Genomic DNA, 25,061 nt, shown 5'->3' on the forward strand with positions numbered 1-25,061 from the left:
ATGGGTGAAACTCCAGGTATGATTCACCGTGAGCAGAATTCCTCTCTACCTGTGAACCTGTGAAACCAGACAAGTTATGTGCTTCCAAAATATAATGGTGGTACAGGCATAAGATAGACATACCCATTCCCATAGGGGGAAATAGGAAAGAAGAAAGGGGTGATGGGTCCCAAGCAAGTCCAAAACTTAGCAAGGCAAATTGCATTAGATCTTAAGGCCCAAGACTATTTCTCTTTGGTTTGATGTTCTGCCTTCTAGACTCACTGGGGCGGGGGTTGTGCCTCTGCAGCTCTGCCTGGAGGGGGCCCACCCACAAGGCTCTGCGTGGCTCCCTTCTGACCTATTGAAACTGAGACAGTGGTCTCCACCTTTTTGAACCAAAGAGGCAGCTCTGATGATCTCTGAATTACCTTAGTGGTAATTCTTTTCTTGTCTTAAAGAATAGTGCATAGTTAACAGCAAATAGCTCTGTGGTTCGGTCCTGCAGGATCTAAGAAGTCCAACAGCCTTAGGATGTGCAACTATGATGTACAACTATCTACTGGGGCTTTGGGGAGAAAAAGGGGAAAAAAGGAGGAAGATTAGCAATAGATATTAGCTCAGGGCTGGTCTTCCTCAGCAAAAAGAGGAGCATTGGCATGGATGTTAGCTCAGGGCTGATCTTCCTCACAAAAAAAAAAGTCCGACAGCCTTCCTTCATTTTTTTTTGTGTCCATCTCCTTCCCTTCAAACTGGCAGTGTTTCTGCTCATATAATTCCATGATCTCTTTATCAACTGATAGTCCAGCCACACCCTTGGTGTTCTCTTGCAAACACACTTTCTCATTTTTTGTAACGTGGACAAGTTGAGAATTTTCCAAATCTTTAAGTTATGATTCCTTTTTGCTTAACAATTCCTTATTCAATTCATTTCTCTCTTCTCTCATTTTACTGTAAGCAGTCAGTAGGAACCAAGCCACTTCTTCAACACTTTGCTTAGAAATCTCCTCAGCTAAATATCCAGTTTCATTGCTCAGAGGTTCTGTCTTCCACGAAACACTAGAACGTGAACATAATTCAACCATGTTCTTTGCCACTTTATAACAAAAATCTCCTTTCCTCCAGGTTCCAATAGCATGTTCTTCATTTCCATCTGAGATTTCATCAGAATTGTCCTTAATACATCCATATTTCTGGCATTCACCTCAAAACTCCACCAGTCTCTACCCATTATTCAGGTCCAGAGTTGCTTCCACATTTTTAGATATTTGTTACAGCAGCATCTCACTCTCAGTACCAATATCTGTATTAGTCAGCTAGGGCTTCTGTAAGAAAATACAAGATTGAGTGGCTTAAACAATAGAAATTAATTTTCTCATAATTCTAGTGGCTGGAAATCCAAGATCAGGGTGCCAGCATGATTGGGTTCTGGTGAGGACTTTCTTCCTGGCTTGCAGATGACTGCCTTCTCACTATGTCCATAGCAACCAGCAACAAACAAATGGAATTTGAAATTAAAAACATAGTACCATTTACATTAGCAGCATCAAAGTTGAAATACTTAGGTATAAACCTAATAAAATATGTATATGATCTATATGAGGAAGATACAAAGCTGTGATCAAAGAAATCAAAAAAGAATTAAATGAATGGAGAGATGTTTCATGTTCATGGATACGAAGACTCAATATTGTCAAGATGTCAGTTCTTCCCAACTTGTTCTTTACATTCAAGGCATTCCTCATCAAAATCTCAGCAAGTTATTTTGTGGATATCGACAAACTGATTCTAAAGTTTATACGGAGAGGCAAAAGCCCCAGAATAGCCAACACAATATTGAAGGAGAGGAACAAAATTGGAGGATTGATGTTACTGACTTTAAGACTTCTTATAAAGGCAGTGTGGTATTGGCCAAAAAATAGACACATAGATCAATGGAACAGGATAGAGAGCCTGGCAATAGACCCACATAAATATATTCAACTGATCTTTGACAAAGGAGTGAAGGCAATACAATGGAGCAAAGACAGTCTTTTCAACAAATGGTGCTGGAACAACTGGACATCTGCATGCAAAGAAATGATTACAGTTACAGACCTTACACTATTCACAGAAATTAACTCAAAATGGATCATAGACCTAAATGTAAAATGCAAAATTATAAAACTCCTAGAAGTTAACGTTGGAGAAAATTTTGGAAGGCATTGACTTTTTAGATACAACACCAAAGGCACAATCCATAAAAGAAATAACTGATCAACTGGACTTTATTAAAATTAAAAACTTATGTTTTGTGAAGGACATCATCAAGAGAATGAGAAGACAAGCCACAGACTGGGAGAAAATACTTGCAAAAGACATATCAGATAAAGGATTGTTATTCGAAATATACATATAAAGAACTTTTAAAATCCAACAGTAAGAAAATGAACTCTATTAAAACGTGGACAAAAGATCCTGAACAGACACCACGCCAGAGAAGATATACAAATGGCAAATATGCATGTGAAAATATGCTCCACATCACACCTATTAGAATGGCCCAAATTCAAAACACTAACACCACCAAATGCTGGTGAGGATGTGAAACAACAGGCACTCTCATCCATTGCTAGTGGGAATGCAAAATGGTACAGCCACTTTGGAAGACAGTTTGACAATTTCTTATAAAACTGAACGTACTCTTACCATGCATTCCAGCAGTTACACTCCTTGTTATTTACCCAAATGAGTTGAAAACTTATGTCCACACAAAAACCCACACAAATGTTTATAGCAGCTTTATTGCTAATTGGCAAAACGTGGAAGCAATCAAGATGTCCTTCAGTAAGTGAATGGATAAATAAACTGTGGTACATCCAGACGGAGGAATATTATTCAACACTAAAAAGCCATGAGCCATCAAGCCATCAAAAGACATGGAGGAACTTTAAATGCCATATTAGTAAGTGAAAGAAGCCTATCTGAAAAGGCTACATATTGTATGACTCCAACTATGTGATATCCTGGAAAAGGCAAAACTATGGAGACAGTAAAAAGATCAGTGGTTGCCACAGGTTGGGGGAGACAGGAAGGATGAATAGAGGAGCGCAGGATTTTTAGGCAGTGAAACTACTCTGTATGATAGTATAAGGTGGATACGTGTCATTTGTCCAAGCCCATAGGATGTACAACACCGAGAGTGAACCCTAATGCAACCTGTGGACTTTGGATGATGATGATGTGTCAATGTAGGTTGGTCGATTATAACAAATGTACCACTCTGGTGGGGCATTTTGATAGTTGGGGAGACTGCATGAATGTGTGGGCAGGGAGTATATGGGATGTCTCTGTACTGTTCCCTCAATTTTGCTGTGAACCTAAAACTGTTCTAAAAAATAAGTTCTATTTAAATTGAAAAAAAAAAGTGAACTCGCCCGTGTAATAAAGAAATAAAGCATTAGTAGCGTTGTAAAAGTTTCCGTTATCCCTCCTCCCAGTCATTATCTCTTCTCAATATGCACTGATTTTAACAGCACTGGTTAGTTTTGTCTGTTTTTGAGCTCACTTTATATGGAATCATCCAGAGTATATGTTTTTGTGTGTCTAGCTTCTTTCATTCAGCATCACTGAATTTCCAATGCGGTATAGTATTCCTTTATAGAATTTACTACAACTTATTTATTGGTGCGTGAACTGTAATATCAATTTTGGCTGCTCAGAGACTTTTTTGCTTTTTTCTGGTTATTGACTGCATATGTGACCTCTAAATAACTGAGATGTTTACTGTATGAGTAAAATAAAATTTATGTTTATTTAGTTTTTAGTAGTAAAGATATAAATTCATAAACTGGTATAATCATACATTTAAAACTAGTAAAGTATTAGTAAGTTTTTAAATTTCTCATTTAAATTATAATTGTTCTATTACATATATGAAGTTGATTTATTATTGCTTTGCCAGAACACTTGCAAGATTACTTCTTGACTGATTAATTGCATTTCAACTTCTGATTACTTATATGTTTTGTGTATAGTCTTTTGTATTATTGGTGGAGTGTTCCTTTGTACAGTTTCTTGTTTTGTTTGTGCAACTCCATTGTCATTTTTTAAAGGCAATACATGTAAGATTTATTTCTTTTGTCATCCATTACCACCAGCTTCTCCTCTTCTTATCTTCTCCCATTAGAGAGGGCTGCATAAAGCAGTTTTAGGCCTGCAGCTGATTTAATACATTTGAACGAGATAAAATCCTAAAAGGTAAAAACCAGAAGAAAATAAAAAGCAAAAGCTTAAATATTTATTGAATAGAATAATTAGGTCAATTATACAGAAAAGTAAATAGTGGGGATGCTACTATGCTGAAAACATAAAAGCTAACAAAAAACAAAAGCATTTTTCAGTTCTATAAGCAAAAGAGGGAGATCAACAAAATTTATAGACTACCTCAATCCCATTGATACATTAAAGTGCTCAGCTTTCTGTTTTTCTGTAATTTATCATCAGTAATCAGTTAATCATAGCAAGTGCCTCTTATAAAGGTGGTGGAAAGCAGAAATAGAATAGGGAAGGAAATGGTTGAGGAGTACTTTAAAAAGCTATTTATTGTTTCTCTTGCCCGGTCAGATGTGGTGTTTGAAAAGATGTTGCTAAGACTGATGTCGAAGAGCGTACTGCCTATGTTTTCTTCTAGAACTTTCACAGTTTCAGGTCTTACATTCAAGTCTTTAATCCATTTGGAGTTAATTTTTGTGTATGGTGTAAGGTAAGAGTCTACTTTCATTTTTTTGCATATGGCTATCCAGTTTTCCCAACACCATTTGTTGAAGAGACTTTCTTTTCCCCATTGTATGTTCTTGGCTCCTTTGTCAAAGATTAGCTGTCCATAGATGTGTGGGTTTATTTCTGGGCTTTCGATTCTATTCCATTGATCAAATGGGACTACATCAAACTAAAAAGCTTCTGCACAGCAAAGGAAACCATCAACAAAACGAAAAGACAACCTAACAATTGGGAGAAGATATTTGCAAACCATACATCTGATAAGGGCTTAATCTCCAAAATATATAAAGAACTCATGCATCTCAACAACAAAAAAACTACCAACCCAATTAAAAAATGGGCAAAAGACCTGAACAGACATTTCTCCAAAGAAGATATACAGATGGCCAACAGACACATGAAAAGATGTTCAAAATCACTAACTATCAGGGAAATGCAAATCAAAACTACAATGAGATATCACCTCACGCCCGTCAGAATGGCTATAATTAACAAGACAGGAAACAACATGTGTTGGAGAGGTTGTGGAGAGAAGGGAACTCTCATACACTGCTGGTGGGAGTGCAAACTGGTGCAGCCACTATGGAAAACAGTATGGAGATTCCTCAAAAATCAAGGATAGAACTACCATATGATCCAGCTATTCCACTGTTGGGTATTTATCCAAAGAACTTGAAAACACCAATTTGCAAAGGTACATGCACCCCTGTGTTCATTGCAGCCTTATTCACGATAGCCAAGACTTGAAGCAACCTATGCCCATCAAGGGACGAATGGATAAAAAAGCTGTGGTATATATACACAATGGAATACTACTCAACCATAAGAAGCAAAGAAAGACAGCCATTAGTGACAACATGGATGGACATTGAGGCATGATGCAAAGTGAAATAAGTCAGAGGGAGAAGGTCAAATACCGTATGATTTCCTTCATTAAGTAGTAGATAATAACAACAATAAACAAACACATAGGGACAGAGATTGGATTGGTGGTTACCAGAGGGGAAGGGGGGAGGGAGGAGGGTGAAAGGGATAATTGGGTACATGTGTGTGGTGATGGGTTGTAATTAGTATTTTGGTGGTGAACATGATGTAATCTATGCAGAAATAGAAGTACAATGATGTACACCTGAAATTTTTACAATGTTATAAACCAATGTTACTGCAATAAACAAAAAATTAAAAAAAAAAAAAAAAAGCTATTTATATCAGATGATTTGCAAAGCTGACGACGGACAACCTAGATTACCTAAGAAGTGGCAGATGCTACTACAAAGCCCCCAGCCATTCTTTAACATTTTAAAGGTACAAAAGCCTCTGAAAACTGTAAAGGTAAAAGTGTAGCACCCACCTTTTAAAAAAGGAAAAGGAGATGATTTAGGTAATTTGAGAATTAGAAAATTATTCAATTTATGAAGACCCACAACAATCCCAGATAATCCAGAAGCTGGATTTTGAATTATTCTCGACTCTGATTCCAACTGAAAACCTATATTGCCCTTTCCTGTGTATCGCTAGAAGTGGAGTAGGTAGCACATGGCTCCATGATGAATTTAGGTTTTTCTAGTACTTTGATAAGGAACAAGAAATGAAATATTTTGTCCTGTCTAAAGTAAGGCTTTGATTGTGTCCCAAAAGACATTCCTGTGAACAAAGCAGTAATTACTTGTAAATTTTCATCTAAACTGATAGTCAGTTTTGGCCTGGAGGATATATTAAATGATGTTTATTGAGCAAAAATATATTTTTGTTGTACTGTGCTAGTTGCTGAGGAGAAGATACAGAATGGTTCTTAATCACTAGAATTTTTTAATCGGAAAGGGCGGATAACTAGAAACGAATAACTACAGTTAATAAGTAGATAAATTTGGTCCTGTAGACATATTTGATTTTGTTTTGTAGCTTTTTGAATTTGAATACCTTTAGATGAGATTTATGCTCTGTAATCATCCTGCCTGCCACAGTCACCTTGCCTGCCATACTCATTTGTGTTACCGGCCTGGGCCATGAAGGCGTTTGGGTATTTGCATCAGTTTGGAGCATGGATAGGGTTGCAATCAGCAGAGATGAGGAAAGGGAGGAACTTCTAGAAACTCATTCACAGAAGCTAGAAAGCTCAAGATCAGAAAGTTCAGAGATCCTGAATGTAAAATACAATGACCCAGAAGAAGGAATATAAAATCATATGTGTTAATAAGCATGCATATTTTATTTAAAAGTCATATTTGGTTTACATGTGTTTTGAATGTTTATTCTGGGAAAAATATAATTCTTTGAAGCAGTTGGTGTCAGGTTCCTTAAATTTCTGTCTTCAGCTTATCTCTCATCTGGGCCATAGCTTTCTATGTGATACTTTAGCTTGCTTTATCTAACTCTAGTTACCTGAAGAAGTGCTTTGGATTTGCCCCATGGAAATTGTTTTGGTATAATTAAATATAACTCCTACAGTAACCTGTATCTGTAGTGGAACATTTAGTATGCTATTTGTGACATGCTGACTTGAGAACTATGAGATTATGCATCCCTGACTTAAACTTCATGTTGACTGTGTTCTTTTATGAAGAAAAATATTTTAAAGAGATTTCTAGAACTTTATGAAAACTTCAAGTCTTCTAATTAATATAAGCTTTCCTTGGCTTTTTACATTTGTATTCTTAGTTCAAGTGGAGCAGATCTTGAGCTTTGTTTAATCCAGAGTGTTATTGATCAAGTGGTAATATATGATTTGCATGTGTATGAGGCACAATACAAATTCTAAAACCTCCGACCTTTTTTTTTTGAATCACAGTAATATAATGAAAAACCCTAGTGAAAAGTAGCCATCCCACTAAATTAATTTGAAGCATAGGCAAGCAAATTTTTTTTCATTTTTTGATTCATTTTAGGTACCAAATATAAGAATAAATTGTTACACTGACTGCTAAAATATCTAAATAAAAAATTGTAATTTCTTAAATTGGCTCCTCTCTCTGCCTATCTAATTTTTTATGATGGTACCACCATTTTTCTTGCCTCCTTTCCTGGACAATCTAGAGTTATCTTCGATGTATTTCTTTTTAACTGCTCCCATCACACTCCTTCCCCCATCATAACTAATTATAGTTTTCCCGGTTTACTGTTATCTGCTGTTTTTTTACTTTTTCCCCCTCTGTCTGTAGGGTCATTAGTGACATTGGCTAATAAGATGGATACTATATGCTACTAACATTTAGAAATTTCTAGGTCAGGATCATAGATTATTGGAGCATCATTTCTTGAAGCAGAGCAGGAAGAAATTGTCTAGGGAGGAGGACACCTTCGTTTTGGCAGTTCCAACGTCATCTCCTGCTTAGATTTTTAAAGCTCAGAAAAGTGTCATAGAAGTGTTCCCCTTGCTCCAAATGAGTAATATTAAATGGAACTTTTTTTTCTTTTCTAGAATGTTCAATAAAATGTTTGAAATAAGGTACTTGTATTAATCAGGGCTATAAACAGAAAATTGACAAGAACTGACAGAAAAATCAACTCAGACTGTCTTAAAGAATAAAGGGAAATTATTAACTAGTGTGACAGTAAAGTCCAAGAATAGGGCAGATTTCATGTGAGGCTGAAGCTAGCTGCTCAGGAGATGTCACTAAAGACCCAGAGTTCCTCCATTTTTCAACTCTGCTTTATGCAATTTTGGCCTAATCTTCAGACAGCACATGGTAACCCAGCAGCTGTAGATTCTCTCCTTCTGGTAGCAGAATGGTTGCCAGGTCACAGTTCCAAACTTCGTATCATCATGCCCTGTGATCTAAAGGAAGAGAGAGTGTGTGCCTCCACTAACTGCTATGGAACTCCCTGTGAGTAAGTGGGTGATAATTGCTAATTGACTTAAACTCATCAGAATCCATCCTGGGAGCTAGATATATGTTCAGTCCCATCCAGACCAAATAGAGCTGTGAATGGGGGCAGAGTGATTTTCCAAAATGTATTTGGAAACTGTTCCAAGAAGAGGGAATGGATGATAGTAAATCATAGATGTTTACTAAAATGTTTAGCTATTACTACTTAACTTTTATTCAGAACACACATACTTATGGTGCAGGAGGTCTAGGGTGGAGTTTGTGCCTGTATATGTTTTAAAAAGTTCCTCAGGTAGTTCCGTTGCACACCTGTGGTTGCAAACCACTGATAGTATGGTATCATTTAATTCTTATATATTGAAATAAAAAATAGTTCTCATATTATGTTAGATACATTTCTGCCTTCAGAGGGCACTGTTTCTTTAAAAGCAAAGGAATTATTGGTTTGCTTATAGGCCGAATCTTTTAAAATTTAATTTAGGAGTTAGTTGATATGTTCCTGACTTTCTGATGAGGTCATAAGGATTGAGAGTATTTTGGTTTCAACTGTAGCAGAACTCCCCAGGAAGTCCATACGAATTTTCATAACAGTTTCTAAATTACAATCAATAATCTTTTTTAGAAATGTATTACCAAATAATTCAGTGTATCCCTGTGTATAATTACAGGAAAAGTTACAATGAAAGCTTTTTCTGTCTTTCTTTCCTTGCTCTTGTTTTTTAAAAAATAAAATGTATTGAGTCAGTTCATGCAGTTCATGTACATATGTTTTCTAATGATTATATTAGTCTAGATTATAAACTAAGCAGAATCCTTAGTCCTTAGCAAAGTCCTTTTGATTGTTACCTTTAAAACATGTTCCTGCCTAGAACTGCTCTCTGAAATTTTTCTTTCACACAGCACAGCTGCTGACTCCCTGAGAATTCTTTGTTTGCTATTATAGCCTGTGGAAAGCATTAATAAACTTTTTTTTTTTTTTTTTGTGAGGAAGATCAGCCCTGAGCTAACGTCTGATACCAATCTTCCTCTTTTTGCCAAGGAAGATTGGCCCTGGGCTAACATCCGTGTCCATCTTGCTCTGCTTTATATGGGGCACTGCCACAGCATGGCTAGACAAGCGCTGTGTTGGTGCGTGCCCAGGATCTGAACCTGTGAACCCTTGGGCCGCCGAAGCGGAGCTTGCGCACTTAACCAGTACGACACTGGGCCGGCCCCCATTAATAAACTTTTAAAAATATAAGATAACCCTCTCCTCAAAATTTCATTTCAACATGTTGAGAAAAGTTATCTTGACCTGGATTGTTTATGGAAAAAGTGGAACCTTCTCTTGGTGTCACCTCAGAAAAGTAGATTAATTAGCAAAGTTTTAGATAGTAACAACAAAAATTAATAAATAAGTTTTTGTTTTTTCCCTTATTTTTGCTTAGTTCTTTTTCAGAAAATTAGTGGTTTTTGAATCACTTTATCCAGAAAGCATATAGCTATAATGACTTCATTCGACTATAATGTGAATGGTTTCGTCATCATCATTTTTATAATTTTTCTCCCTTGAGATAAATACAGTGTTTGTTTTCCCTCGTGACTTCAAAATTTCTAGATATATCATCCCTCTCCCCATCTCAACTTTTGGTTAATGTTTTAATTGTTCCATATTGCTTTAAAAAAAATCCAGGAAAATATGAAATAACATCTTTATTTTTTTTGATAAAATTCTATATGGTAAAAAGAAGAATTAAGAAGTATAACATTGATTTTAAAGGTGGATTTAAATTAGGATCTTAAAACAATAGCCATTTTTTAACAAATCTAAAATTTCACCAAGTACTTTAGCTCTGTGAGTTTGGAAGAGAGGAGTCTCTCTCTCTTTCTCTCTCTCTCTCTCTCTTTTTTTTTTTTGGTGAGGAAGACTGGCTCTGAGCTAACATCCATTGCCAATCCTCCTCTTTTTGCTGAGGAAGATTAGCCCTGAGCTAACATCTGTGCCCATCTTCCTCTATTTTGTATATGGGATGCACGCCAAGACTGGCCTGATGAGCAGTGCATAGGTCTGCACCCGGGATCTGAACCCGTGAACCCCGGGCTGCTGGGGCGGAGTGCGTGAACTTAACCACTATGCCACCAGGCTGGCCCTGAGAGGAGTCTCTTGATATTGGTTATTAAAATTTTGTTAGGCATCTCTTTCCCTTCCTGCCTACATTAGAGACATCTCAGAAAAGCAAGAGAAATCATATATAGCAGTCTGAGTGCAGATAGGGAATGTAGTAGAGGATAGGAGCAATCAGACTCCAAGTTGTTTTTGCCTGGTGATAGAAGGGAAGTGGGTTGAGTATTATGGGATGATTATACAGTTCTGAGCTTTAGGCTTCCCTTATCTGGCTGCCTTCTGGAATTGCAGTTTGGCTTCAATTCTATAGTAATCCATATTAATCTGCCTAGATTCAGTAAAGGTAGTGAGACATGAAATAGAGGGGGCTGATGATGAATGCTGGGGCAAAATGTAAAGTGGTAAATACTCATTTTTTATATTGCTTTGAGAAATTGGTACATAAGTGGTATTGGTAAGGAAGATGTATGGTGTAGTTCTGTAGGCCGTAAGCATTTGCCTTCTTAGATAACTGCCCCTAATGCTGTTATGGCTAATGCACATTAAATATGACCCCCTTTTCCATTTCCCTATTGTTTCATGTTTAAAAAAATCCTTCTGTGAAAATAATACCCACTTGTTTTCTCCCTCACATGCAAATAACTACAGTAAGTTAAGCTAACTTGGGCAATTTGGATGGCTTGGAATTCTGATATACTAATTGTGTTCATGCAGTTCACTTAATAAACATCTATTAGGCGTTACTAGGTACCCAACACTAGTAGGTTTAAGGAAACGAACACTTTTTTGAGCGCCTAACTGCGTGCCAAGTACTGTTAGATACTTTAATTACAGAAGCTTATATAATGCTCTAAACAGCCCTCTGAGAGAGTGATGATGATTCTATTTTCATAGATGAGAAAACTAGGATTTACAAAAGTTAAGTAATTTGCTCAAGATACAAAGATAAATAAAATAGTGGAAATCAAACCCCTTCCCATTGTCTCAACCCCCTGGCCCATATTCTTTATAGGCCATTTCTCCATTATTCATTATTAGCAGGATGGTGATTGTTAAAATGGCCACAAATTCTTTGACACCTTTCTCATTGAGAAATGGAGGTCTGTGTCCCCTCCCCTTGAGTCTGGGCAGGCTTGTGACTGCTTTAACCAATGGAGTACAGTGAAAATAATGTTGTGAGACTTCTGAGGCTAGGACATAAAGGCACTGTTGTTTCCCCCTTATTCCAAGCATGGAACACATGCTTGGATGCCTGAGATGCCATGTGAGAAGTCCAGGTATCCTGTAGCCACCATGTTGTGAGGAAGCCAAGCCACGTAGAGAGGCTACCCATCCCAGGTGCCAGACATGTGAGTGAAGAAACCTTTAGGTTATTCTAATCTCCAGCTCTTGAGTCTCGTTCCCAGCCTTCAAGTCGTCTCAGCTGAGCTCCCAGATATAGTGGAGCAAAATCATCCCCTCTGTACCCTACCTGCATTCATAACCCATAGAACCTGTGAGCATAATAAAATGCTTGTTATTTTAAGGCACTAAGATTTGGGGGGTAATTTGTTACTCAGCAGTAGTAATTGGAACAGCAAGTGACTTAAGCCTTCTTTCCAACCCAACATGATCTCTACTTTTTCACTGCACTTTTACTATACATATAGTCAATACTAATTATTACTAATATATAATAATTATTACTAATATATACTAATTATTATTATTTGTTAATATTTATTCATTCTGTGATTATTTTATTTGTGGTACTTTTCTATCCCAACTAGATTATAAACTTCTTCAAGACAGGAACGATGTTTCAGATTTTTTTAACAAGTACTTAATCTACTGCCTACTCTGTTGCAAGCACTGTTCTAGGTATTGGGGATACGTCAGTGAACAAAAACAGACACAAACTTCCTGTGTTAATGGAGCTTCCATATTAGTGGATATTTTGTACCTACATTACTCAGAGTGCCAAATTTATAGTGGCCGATATAGTGTTGTTGATAAACACTGTTAAGCTTCTCAATCATAAGATTTTTCTGAGAGATTTGCATTGCATTAGAAATTTTAGTAGAGTGACACTAATAGCTTAAGTTGCTATAAATAACTTTATTTTGAGTCAGAAGTCATTCTGCTACTGCCATATTTTATGCTTCATTAAAATTTCAGTTTATAACATTAACATAACTTATCTTAAATTCTTGTTTTATCTAAAGTAGTGTTTACTTTCTTCTGTAGTTGAGGAGAGATACTATTGAAAGTTTTTATTGTCTGTGTCAAATTTGTGTTAGACCTCTGAGTGGGGAGAGAAGAAAAATCTTTCTTGGACTTCCTATTCCAATCCTACTGTGAAGGCAGGCATGCACATGGAAAGATGTTTGCCAGTAGTTGGTCTTCTTCAGCCCAACGTGGCAGTGCGTAGTAAGTGATTAGATGTTGTGAAAATCGGAGAGGGAGCCAACAAAGCATTGAAATGTGAAAGTGGTACATTTTGATTGTTCATGTTTACCTTTTCTTACACTGTTCTTCTTTTGAAAATTTCTTAAGGCACACGAACCAAAATACCAAAGTGAGGGTTCCTGATTATATTTTTTAAAGTTCCAACTCAAATGACATCCCTCTACAAAGCTTTTTACCAAATAAGTACAGTCATTTATTCTTATCCACGGGGGATACATTCCAAGACCCCCAGTGGATGTCTGAAACCTCAGATGGTACCACACTCTACCGAACCTAATACCGAGACAGTTGATCTGATAACCGAGATGGCTTAAAGTGACTAATGGGCAGGTAGCGTATACAGCATGGATATGCTGGACAAAGGGATGATTCATATCTCAAGCAGGATGGCGTGAGATTTCAACATGCTTCTCAGAATGGCGTGCAATTTAAAACTTATGAATTGTTTATTTCTGGAATTTTCCATTTAATATTTTCAGACCGTGGTTGACCATGGGTAACTGAAACCATGGAAAGTGAAACCATGGATAAGAGGGGACAATTGTAGTAATTATTTCCTCCTTTGTTTACTCAGGATTCTTTGTTAAACCTCTAATATAACACTAGTCATGTTTTGTAATATTGTATCTCTTCCTGGATTGTGAGATCTTTGAGGGTGGGAGCTGTCTTACTCATCTTAGTGTCTTTATAGTGATCTTATTCATAGACATGATACAAATGATATATTAGGTTAAATTGTATTCAGAAATAATATATGACTAATCATACTTAGGTTTCTTCTTAGTCAGTGATGTGTATCAGGTTTATGTGATCCTTTAAAAGAAAATCATGGGCATGGGGATCTTTTGCCTTGATTCCAAAGGCCGCAATGCATAGTCTTCAGTTCTCCAATATTTCTCATGCCATTCTATCAGAGTGCTGTTGTCTCTCTAAGCACTGTTTTCATTGCAAGTTTTGGTATTGTGTTTTTTGTTTTCATTTATCTCAAAGTATTTTCTGATTTTGATCATGATTTCATCTTTGACTCACTGGTTATTTATTTGAGTCTGTTGTTTAATTTCTACATATTTGCGAATTTTTCAAATGTCCTTCTGGTCTTAATTTCTAATTCAGTTCCATTGTGGCCAGAGGACATGCTTTGTATGATTTCCATCTTTTTAAGGCTTGTTATATGGCCTAATGTGTTCTATTCTGGATAGCATTCCATGTTCACTTGAGAATAGTGTATGATCTGCTGTTGTTGAGTTGGGTGTTCTATAGATGTCTGTTAGGTCTAGTTGGTTTATATTGTCGATCAAATCTTCTTTGTCTTCTGCCTGCTCATATCTGCTGTTGAGCCCCTGTAGTGATTTTTTCATTTCATTTATTGTACTTTTCAACTGCAGAATTTCTATTTGGTGGTTTTTTTTTTTTTTTCTTTTTAATTTCTGTCTGTTTATTTATGTTCTCTATTTTGTGAGGCATTGTTCTCATATTTTCCTTCAGTTCTTTAGACATGGTTTACTTTAGTTCCTTGGACATATTTTAAATAGCTTATTTAAAGGCTTTGTCTTCTAAGTCCAATGTCTGGGCTTCCTCAGGGACACTGTCTATTGATTAGTTTTTTTCCCTATGTATGGGTCCTAGTTTCTTGTTTCTTTGTGCAGCTTGTAAATTTTGTTGAAAAGTGGACATTTAAAATAATATAATGTGGCAGCTCTGGAAATCAGATTCTCCTGTCTCCCCAAGGTTTGTTGTGTTTTCCTGGTAGTTGGCTGGTTGGTTGTTTTGTGACTTTTCTGAATTAATTCTGTAAAGTCTGTATTCTTTGTCATGTGTGGCCACTAAAGTCTCTGCTTGGTTAGCTTAGTGGCCAGCTAATGATTAGATAACAGGTTTCCTTAAAAGCCTGGAATCAATAAGTCCCCCAGTCTTTGCCAAGGAACTCTGTGTATGTATTGGGGCAGGCTTTCAACACTCAGGCATTTGACAACTGTGCTTTAGCCTTCACTTCCTGCTTGTACAGAGCTTCAAGGTCAGTCAGAAACAGGAGTTTAGAACCTTCTTACGTCTTTCCTGAGCATGTGCACAGCCCTACATGTGTATATAGCCTTCTAGATTTCCAGGAATATGTCAGAGCTTTTCAAAGCCATTTAGGGACATGTTATTCCCCAGTTTTTTCTTTTATGCTTTTTGGTTAGCCTGTTGTGTGCCCTGTTATCCGCCGCCAAAGGCATCTGTCATGTTAAACAGTTGCCTCTAGTTGTTTTCAACAAACGCCCCCAGGGAAAAGGCTTTTTGCACTGGACAAGCCCCAATTTAGGTCATATAAAGACATCCCTGCAAGTGGGGTCATCCAGGGAACCACCAGATAGGTCAAATAATGATCATTCTCTGGGAATGTGGCTTTGAAGGAGCTCCAAGCCCATTCTGCCCCCTTTGGTGGCTGATAGGCTGCTAGTTTTCACCACAGTTGTGGGATGTTGATTTTCAAGGGTACCGTGGACCAGGAGGTGGGGGTAGAATGGAAATAGGGGACATTAAAATGCCACAAAGCTTGTTTTCTTACCAAGATTTGGTGGTTTTTCATGAGTAAATGCTGCCTGGATTGCTGCAAGTTTTGAATTAATTTCCAGACTTCTGGAAAAGTTGATTTTGACAATTTTTGCTAGTTATCTTGTTGCTTTTGTGGAGGAAAGAATTTTGGAGATTCTTACTCTGCTATTTTTGCATCAATTCCTTCATTTCTTTTTTCCTCCTCTGAGAAGTTAACTCTCTCTCTCTCTTTTTTTTTTTTCCTCTTCAACTCAACATACCAGCAACTATTCCATTTCTTCTGTGGTAATCCAATTTAATTTCCCTCAGCAAGTCAGTGAATGGGAGTGGTCTTCTGAATTCTTGACAACTTCTGGTTCTTCTAAGGATCTTCTTAGAGCTGTGAGAATCATTCAGAGTTAATAACTCATAAAGTGTCCTACCACATAAAGATGAAAAAGGTGATAGTGAGATTGGAAAGAAGAAAAGTGATGTCCAGTCAAATAAATAGAGTACTGCCAGCCAAAAAACGAAATATTCTTGGACTTTAAATAAGTGGCTAAAATATTAGACCAAAGAAAAATATAAAATAAAATTTATAATTCGAAGAAAATTTGTTTTATTATCTGCTTCTGTATCTGTTTCTTATTTTTTGTTGTTATTTTGTCCTCTGTCAGGATGCCCGACATGCAGCAGAAGGAGAAATATATACCAAACTTAATCAAAAAATTGATGAATTTGTTCAGCTTGCTGATTATGACTGGACAATGTCTGAGCCAGATGGAAGAGCTAGTGGTTACTTAATGGATCTTATTAATTTTTTGAGAAGCATCTTTCAGGTGTTCACTCATTTGCCTGTAAGTATAAAAAAATTTCAAAAAATTGTATTATGATTTTGCTTACTAAAGTATATTTTAGAATTCCATTTTAGTTTGAGGTTTACTTGTTTAAACCAACTTCCTGGCTTGAATATTTTTTTCCCATTATTTTAAATCAATTTGTGAAGAATCCTAACTTAACCAGTTGTTTGAAGTTTTCATTTGTTTTACTTTTTAACCAAAATAACTACAACTCTCTTCCCACCAAAACCAGAACAAAACCCTGAAATTGACGGTGTAGACTTAAATAGAAATAAACTCTAATAAGAGTAGTTTTCATACAAGTCAATATAATCAATGGCTTTTCCAGTTAGAAAAGGCCAAGAAATTATTGGACATTTTTAGGCCAGAGATTAAAAGTAAAAAGGGGCATTGTTCTATCCTGATATGCGGTTGTATACATCTTGAACAATCTATTGATGAGACATTAAGGGAAAAAAAGATGTAACAGGGACATTTGGGGATGAATAGACTGAAACATTGGATTCTTCAGATGAGGAATACAAAGACCAAAGCATGGGATGAACGTGCTCTCATTACCTATGTTCAGAAATAATAGAATTACTGTTAAAATGTGAATGGAGTAGTTTTTGAACAAATAAAATAAGAAGAAATTTTATTGATCTTTTTTATCTCATGATAAGAGATAGCTGAAGGCAAAAAATAACGTATTTAATCTGGAGCCTACCCAACTGCCCCCAGCCGTCGTCTCACTTGTTTTAAAAAAAAAAAAAGTCTTATTCTGTTTACTCTTTCCCCATGGAAGGGCAGATTAGAATAGTTGAAGGAAGGTGTTTCTAAAAAATACATAGCAGAATTTCTTAAGGAGATTTTAATAGTGAATCTGTGCCAAAGAACTTCTAGAAGCTTAGCCAGGGTTGATATTATATTCCTAACTGCTGTCCTTGAGTTGAAAAAGAGAACCCATATATATATTTAATTTTTTTATCAACTAATTTCTAAATAAGTGCTCCTCATATGGTTATGCATTAAATAATTGTTTAATTAATTTGGGTTCACTTTGTCACTATAAATCTCCATACTTCCAGCCAAAAGCAATCCTCAAGAATAAACACATGTGGATGCATGCACACACACACAAATACACACACATCATGTTTTTATGTTGCAATATCTGCTTCATGGGTTGGTATGAGGTGATGGTAGGACTTTTGTGCATAACTGGGGTAGGCTTAAGAGAGGTTATATGTTAGGAAAGTTTAGGGTAAATGCCTCACCTCTGGAGGCTGACACCTCAAGGGAAATCCTGCTTTCTCATAGGACATACTCTGGTGACATTGGGAATGGCAGACTCCTGGCCTATTATGTGACCTATTATGATATTTTACATAGTTTAAGATGACTCTTTGTGTTCCATTTTGCATTTTTATGTCATCTAACATGGTTTTTCTATAAAGGAAATACATTTTTATACAATGTAAACCAACAAATTTAACGATAGATATACGGCATGGCCAAATAAAGAAAATTATAATTCATAACTAAGAAAAGAAAACATGGCCCTAACAACAGTATATTCTTTTTTTTTTTAAATTTTTTGTTTATTGCAGTAACATTGGTTTATAACATTGTAAAAATTTCAGGTGTACATCATTGTACTTCTATTTCTGCATAGATTACATCATGTTCACCACCAAAATACTAATTACAACCCATCACCACACACATGTACCCAATTATCCCTTTCACCCTCCTCCCTCCCCTTCCCTCTGGTAACCACCAATCCAATCTCTGTCCCTATGTGTTTGTTTATTGTTGTTATTATCTACTACTTCATGAAGGAAATCATACGGTATTTGACCTTCTCCCTCTGACTTATTTCACTTTGCATCATGCCCTCAATGTCCATCCATGTTGTCACAAATGGCTGGATTTCATCATTTCTTATGGCTGAGTAGTATTCCATTGTGTATATATACCACAGCTTTTTTATCCATTCGTCCCTTGATGGGCACTTAGGTTGCTTCCAAGTCTTGGCTATCGTGAATAAGGCTGCAATGAACACAGGGGTGCATGTACCTTTGCAAATTGGTGTTTTCAAGTTCTTTGGATAAATACCCAACAGTGGAATAGCTGGATCATATGGTAGTTCTATCGTTGATTTTTTGAGGAATCTCCATACTAACAACAGTATATTCTTAAGGGATCTCAAGGGATGAATTAAAAGCATAATTCCCAAGCAAAAATATTAAATTATTGACTTTGGTTAATTTTAGCTAGAGTTGATGATTATATTATGGCTTAGTGTATTAATTCTCTGAAACCCTGAAATTGTATAAAATATTAACCTAGATTGTTTTCTTTCAAAAGAACAGAGGTGATGTTATTAAATATATTATTTTTCTAAGCAATATATGGCATTGTATAAGCTACCATTTTTACTTAAATGTCTTAACCTGAAAATAAGTCCTTAGTTTCAGGTTACCCATGGACCCAAATAGAGGGAGGGGCCAGTTCTGCACTCCTTCAACCTTCAAAGAAGCTTCAGAAGATATTTATTTATCACATTCAGTCCCAAGTCAGTCAGCTTAAGCAGAACTAGCTATCCCACTTATAGACAAGAGGAGTTACGTAGTGGGGCTAGTTTTGGCCCTGTTCCCTATCCTTGATTTTGGCAGTGTTCAGGAACAATGCCGTGAGTTAGAGTCAATGGGAGCTGTGAAACCAAGGGCCACTCTTTCAAATAGTGCAAGGATTGGCCAGTTGTGCAGATAATTGGACAGAAGTAGATTCTGTGGGATAAATGTGACTTTCTCACTCCCCACCCCTAAAAAGTACCTAAGAGAGAACACTTTTAGTTTAAAAGCTTCACTCTTAGCTTTATTGCATAGTTTCCCTATCATTGTTGCAAAAGACTATTTCCTCAGTCAAATATAGTCATGATGTGCAGTTGCTGACCACACCGTCCAGTAAAAGTTCCATTGGTTCCAGAAAAGTTATAATCCACCCAATAGAATTTTCTTCTCTGCTCACAGGGTATGAGAACAATAGAAGTTAGTGGATGATAATGGTTTTGATGGAGCCCAGGGAAAGAACATTGCCATTTTCACTTTTCTGCTACACTGTGGTAGCAGTAGAAAGCTGTAGGTTTTGGAGGACAATCAATAATGTCCACGTTAAATACCTCTTATCTCTAGGGTTGGATGAGTGAGAGAATTGGTATATTACTTCTTTCACCTGATTCTTTTAAGAGTCAGCCAGTGCAAGCCTATGCAGAGGATGGAAAAGTAAAGAGCTCCCTTTTTTCCATACTAAATTACCTATTCATCTGCGTTTTCCTGTGTTCTAGCAGAGAAGCCAGGCTCTCTACTGGCGGTGGGAATTAATAGCAAGCTAAATAGGCAGTGTTTATAATAATGACAGATATTTCCCCATTACCCAAAATGTTACACTGCCCTGCTAAATATATTATCTGCCTCAAGGGAACTTGCTGTTTTATGACTCAATTTGAGATAAACCCATTTATCTGTTATTGTTCTTGAGGGCCAGGCTGCTGAAGTAAGGAGAGGACAGGATGGACTCCAGAGTTAGAAAGACTTACATTTGAACCTTAGATTTGTAATTTACTGGCTATGAATCCTGGAAAGCTGCTTAACCTCTCTGAGCCTCTTACTTTCTGCAAAATGGGCATAATCCATTTTTCCCATAGGCCTATCATAGGATAAATTAAAATAGTGTGTAAAAAAAGTTGCCTAGCAAGGTGCTTGGCATAAAGTAGTTACTATTGATAAATGTTAGTGTTGTCTTTTCTTCTCCCTTTTTCCTCTATTATTGTTTTAAGGCCCTTTATAGTATTAGTTTCATTTTAATGTCTTTTCATTTCTTTTTCTTGTTGTATTTATGCCTACATTTTTAGCTCACTATTATTTAGCTTTGAGTTCTATACTTTTGCATTATACAGCCATTAAAAATTTTCCTTATTAATTGTGAAAGATACTCACTATAAAGCATATTTATTTGAATAATTATTATATCTTGAGTGCAGTGCTTACAGTGGCTAACAGTCAAATGCTAGCTAATGCCAGTGAAGTCGGATTAGTATATGAAATAAATATTATTTTATTCCCAAATTAGTACTCTTGGAATCAGCAATTTTTACTATTTCAAATGTGTAAGTGACCCTTCTTGTTGCCTGTGCTCTGTAGGTAAGGGACCATTGGGGCAGCTCCAGAAATCTTCAGTTCCTTTCCCTATTTTCCATCCTATTTCTCATTTCTTTCCTCTCTCATAGCTGCCAACTCTGCACCTCTAATGCACAACTGGCTCCCAGCTCCACTGTAGTTCCCTGGTAGCATAAAATGGTCAGTGGCTTTCTCTTCTCTGTTTCCTCTGCTTTCTGTCTTCCAGAAAGTATCCCTTGATGAATTCTCCTATATACCTTTATTTTCTCTGCTGTTAAACATTTTATTCCTTTTTGGATTTCTGTGCTGTTTATTTCACTTGTGTCTCAGAATGGATGGGAAGCAAATGCATTAATTTAGTCTATCATCTTGATTTTGAACAACCTGTTTCCTTCTCTTTGAACTAAAGTGATTGGATTAGATCATCTGTAAGGTCCCTATATATAATATCATGTTTCTAAGCATCATTATTTCATACAGAAGTAAAGTTCCAACCTAAATGTAGATTTAATTCATTCTGGCACCTTATTTTGTCTTTTAGTCCTGGCTTTTTATATTGTTTATTCTTTGGTTCACACTTTTTTCTGAGTTAAGTGTGTGGGTTTATTTGTCCTTTTACTTGACTGAAAACTGCGAAGGAGAACTTGAATAGTTGACAGTACAATCACAGACTTTAACTGCCCTTTCTTTTATGTGACACCAGAAAGAATTGCATTAAAAATATGAGGATTGTCTTTTTTCTTTTTTTTTTTTGTGAGGAGGATCAGCCCTGAGCTAACATCCATGCTAATCCTCGTCTTTTTGCTGAGGAAGACAGGCCCTGAGCTAACGTGTATTGCCAATCCTCCTCCTTTTTTTTTCCCCAAAGCCCCAGTAGATAGCTGTATGTCATAGTTGCACATCCTTCTAGTTGCTGTATGCGCAACGCGGCCGCAGCATGGCTGGAGAAGAGGTGCGTCGGTGCACGCCCAGGATCCGAACCCAGGCCGCCAGTAGCAGAGCGTGTGCACCCAACCGCTAAGCCACTGGGCCGGCCCGAGGATTGTCTTTTTTAAATTGTGGCGTAGACAGCTTTGAATACGTTTTAGTCCTTTCCTTATCAAATGAAGACACAACCATATATTGTATATATATGCTTACAAATCGGTTTTTCTTGTTTGGACGTTAATTTTAAAAATATATAATGGTAATGAATAGCATTGATCCGGTTTATTGACTGTAACTCATGTAAAAATGGTATGATGTGAACTATGGTGAAAGCATCACAAGTCCTATGGATTACATGGTGTTCATATGTTAAATGTTGTTGAGTGACTTTTATGAACTAGCTTACTAAATTTTAGCTAAATTTCATCTTGACTTTGTGGCCTTTATATATCTCACAAAATACTTTTACATATACTTTGAAAGATTTTGTAAAAATAGTTGAATAAAATAACTGTGGTGGTGGGATAATTATACTAATCCAAACAAAATTTATTGGAAGTTAAATCTAGAAAGGACTTAGAGATTATCTAGAGACTGGTCCAGTCTTCCAGAAGAATGAATTGTCTGGCTAATACAGCTGCCAGCCCACTGCTTACTGGGGTTAATTAGGATGATTGGCCTGGGTAGTTGAGTGTCTCCTTCCTCCATTTCTCCTTGTGGTTTCTCCTTTACTCATTGTGTGTTTGGTGAAGAGGACAGCTTCCCCCATGGAGGGGCACCTTCATTGTAGGCTGTACCAGATGTTCAACTGCTACTAATAAATAGATTTTGAGTTTCATTGACCTAATAAGGTTAAATCCATGTTTCTGCTTAAATATCTTTTTCTAAAAAAGGAAAAAAATAAATAGAGCTTTATTTGTTTATTACTGGAATTTGAAAAGTAAATTAGATAATTAAAAAACTAAACAGTACTTAGGCTATTTTAATTTAATTTTATTAATCTTTATTATTTTAAGGAATTAATACTTAATTAATTTAATTCTTAATATTTTAAAGGAATAAGCCAGTACTATATATTTAGTAAAGAACTTCATCAGGAGCTTATATGTGTTTAAATTGAGACCAATGATTTGGTTTTTACTTTGACTTGTTGTTCCTTTCTTAGGGGAGAAAATACATTTAAATGATTAGGTGTGAGATAATTTAGTGTGCAGTCTTTCCTTGAGTAATTTATTTTAAGCTGTAGTAGCAAACTTTGTGGAAACATAGTGGCTTATCCTCTCAAATAAGATTCAGATTCCAGTGCTTGGCTCTAGACCTAAAGTTTCTGGAGCTTAGAAATCTGCATTTTTTGCTTAAAATTTGAGAACAACTGTTCTATAGCAACGAACCCTGTCAAAGAGCTGATGTTTTCTAGATTTGCCGGTTCAGTAGACATTTAGTAACTGCCAAAGTTCTCAGTATTTTAGTGCTGCCTAGACGACTTGATTAGGTAGATAAAAGTTTGGAGGAGGATTTATTTGATTAGTGTGGATGTAAGAACTCATATATAAATCTTCAAAATAAAATGATAGTCACATTTATGTGATAAATTAGTGCCTTTAAATTATAGCAACACACACAGAGCCAGCTTGCTTGTTTTATAGTGTATTTTGTTTTGTTACTTTAAACACTGCTTCTGCTGTTATTGGAATACATTTTCCTTTTTTATTTGATTGCCTGGCTGGCTTCCTTCTCAGACTAACAGCAGTGATCATGCAGCCATGTCGGTAAGTAGATTCACGTTAAAGCTAGCATGTGAATTAAAAAATAATGAACTTCCTGCAGGCTTATTTTTCTCTGCTTAGGTATTTATAGTACATTCTAATTATTTTGGCAATGTTCTTGATGTATTTGTAGTTTTGTGGAAACTTAAGTTTGAAGATAATATTAGTTGTTTTGGTGAAGCAGTCAAGATTCTCTGGGACTTGATCGTGAAAGTTAATATTATGGTGCACCTGTGTGGAGTGCAATGCTTGGGAAACCTCTCTGTGGTCACCTCATGCATAACAGGGCACACTTTGCAGATATTTTCCTCCTCTGTAAAACGAAGTCAGTAAGACTATATACCCTATAGATTTTTGTGAGGATTAAATGAGATAGTATACATAAAATGTTTAGAAAAGTGCCTGGCATATAATAAACACTCAAAAATATTAGCTGTTATTATTATTTGCTTGTAAGACTATCTGTGGTTTTCCTGAATGCTTTTTCTCTACAACCCTTACCCCAAACTCCACCTGTTGAAATCTAACTCAGTGCATAACCCAATGTGATTCATGTCCCAGTGCAAGTGTCTCTTTTTTCACTCCAAGCCCAGTCTTGCTCTCCTGAATTGCCTTAGCTTTTACCTTTTCTTATGGCTTTGTCATGTTTTGCTATTTACTGTATTTGTTCATCCTTTCCATCTCCAGTTGTGAGTTCTTCACAGCCAGAATAAGAACTCAAATATTTTCTGAATATATAGATACTGAAAATTCTTCTTATCTTAAAAAAATCTCATTTAACATTTAAAATTTACATGTTCCTAAACTATATCCTCTTCTTTCTGTTCTTATACCTATTATCAAAGTTCAAATTTTGATTATTCTGATTGTCTTCTAATTAGTCCCTGCCAGTAATCTCTCCTTACTTCAGTCCATCCTACAAACCAGTGACAGATTATTCTGTCTAAAGCACAGTCTAATCTTATTTCCCTATTCAGAAACTTCAGGGTCTCATGCTTATCTACTGAATTAAGTAAAAATTCCACAGGCTAACAAAAAAATGATCTCAGCCTCTTTCCAGATATGTTCCTGACCATTACTCAACATGGGCATCCAAAGTGGAAAATTCATTGTGTCCTAGATCTGTCTTCGATTGTCTCCCTTGGCTTCATTTATACCTGTAAAGATCCTGGATCTCTTCCAAAAGCCGTCTTTAATGCTACCTCGTTCATGAAGCTTTTGCTAATTCTACTTAACCATGTGTGGATACTTTGTCCCACTTTCACAGTACCATTTATATTTTGTTTTGTACTATGGCTGTTTGTAGATTTGCCTTCTTTCCGCTATTAGAATTTAATCCCCTTATGTCAGAAACTGTATCTACTCAATCGTTGTATCTTCTATAGCACCTAAACAATGTCTTACGCAGGTTAAGTGCTTGATAAGTGTTTTTTAAGGTAATATGAGAGAAACAGTGAAGAAATATAAAAGTGATTTTCTTGTATGTATGAAGAGTGTAAAAAGTATACTGTAAAAATCAGAATTTATGAATCAAGAAATTTATTTGTCAAATATAGAATACTTTCTAGTTTCGAAGACAAAGTTTGTAGTCTGCTATTTGCAGGTAGAAATTTGGAAAATGTCTATATGAAGGTTATTTAGTAAAGATGATATCAGTAATGATTAGAAATATTTGTATGTTTACTCTTTCCTTGCACACCTCCATGAAAGAATAG

General features: G+C 36.2%; 1 protein-coding gene across 4 annotated transcripts in view; it reads left to right on the top strand.

Moving 5' to 3' along the window:
- EXOC6 (exocyst complex component 6) overlaps positions 1-25,061 on the top strand; it is a 187,139-nt gene that overhangs the window by 109,721 nt on the left and 52,357 nt on the right. For all 4 annotated transcript variants that reach the window (XM_004427834.3, XM_087432278.1, XM_087432280.1 and 1 more), the window contains exon 18: positions 16,311-16,490. In XM_004427834.3, the coding sequence (XP_004427891.1) occupies positions 16,311-16,490 (180 nt within the window). The remainder of the gene's footprint in view (positions 1-16,310; positions 16,491-25,061) is intronic.

Source organism: Ceratotherium simum, chromosome 6 (assembly GCF_057802395.1).
Source record: "Ceratotherium simum simum isolate JZ-2026a chromosome 6, ASM5780239v1, whole genome shotgun sequence".
In the NCBI taxonomy this organism is placed as follows: Eukaryota; Metazoa; Chordata; class Mammalia; order Perissodactyla; family Rhinocerotidae; genus Ceratotherium; species Ceratotherium simum.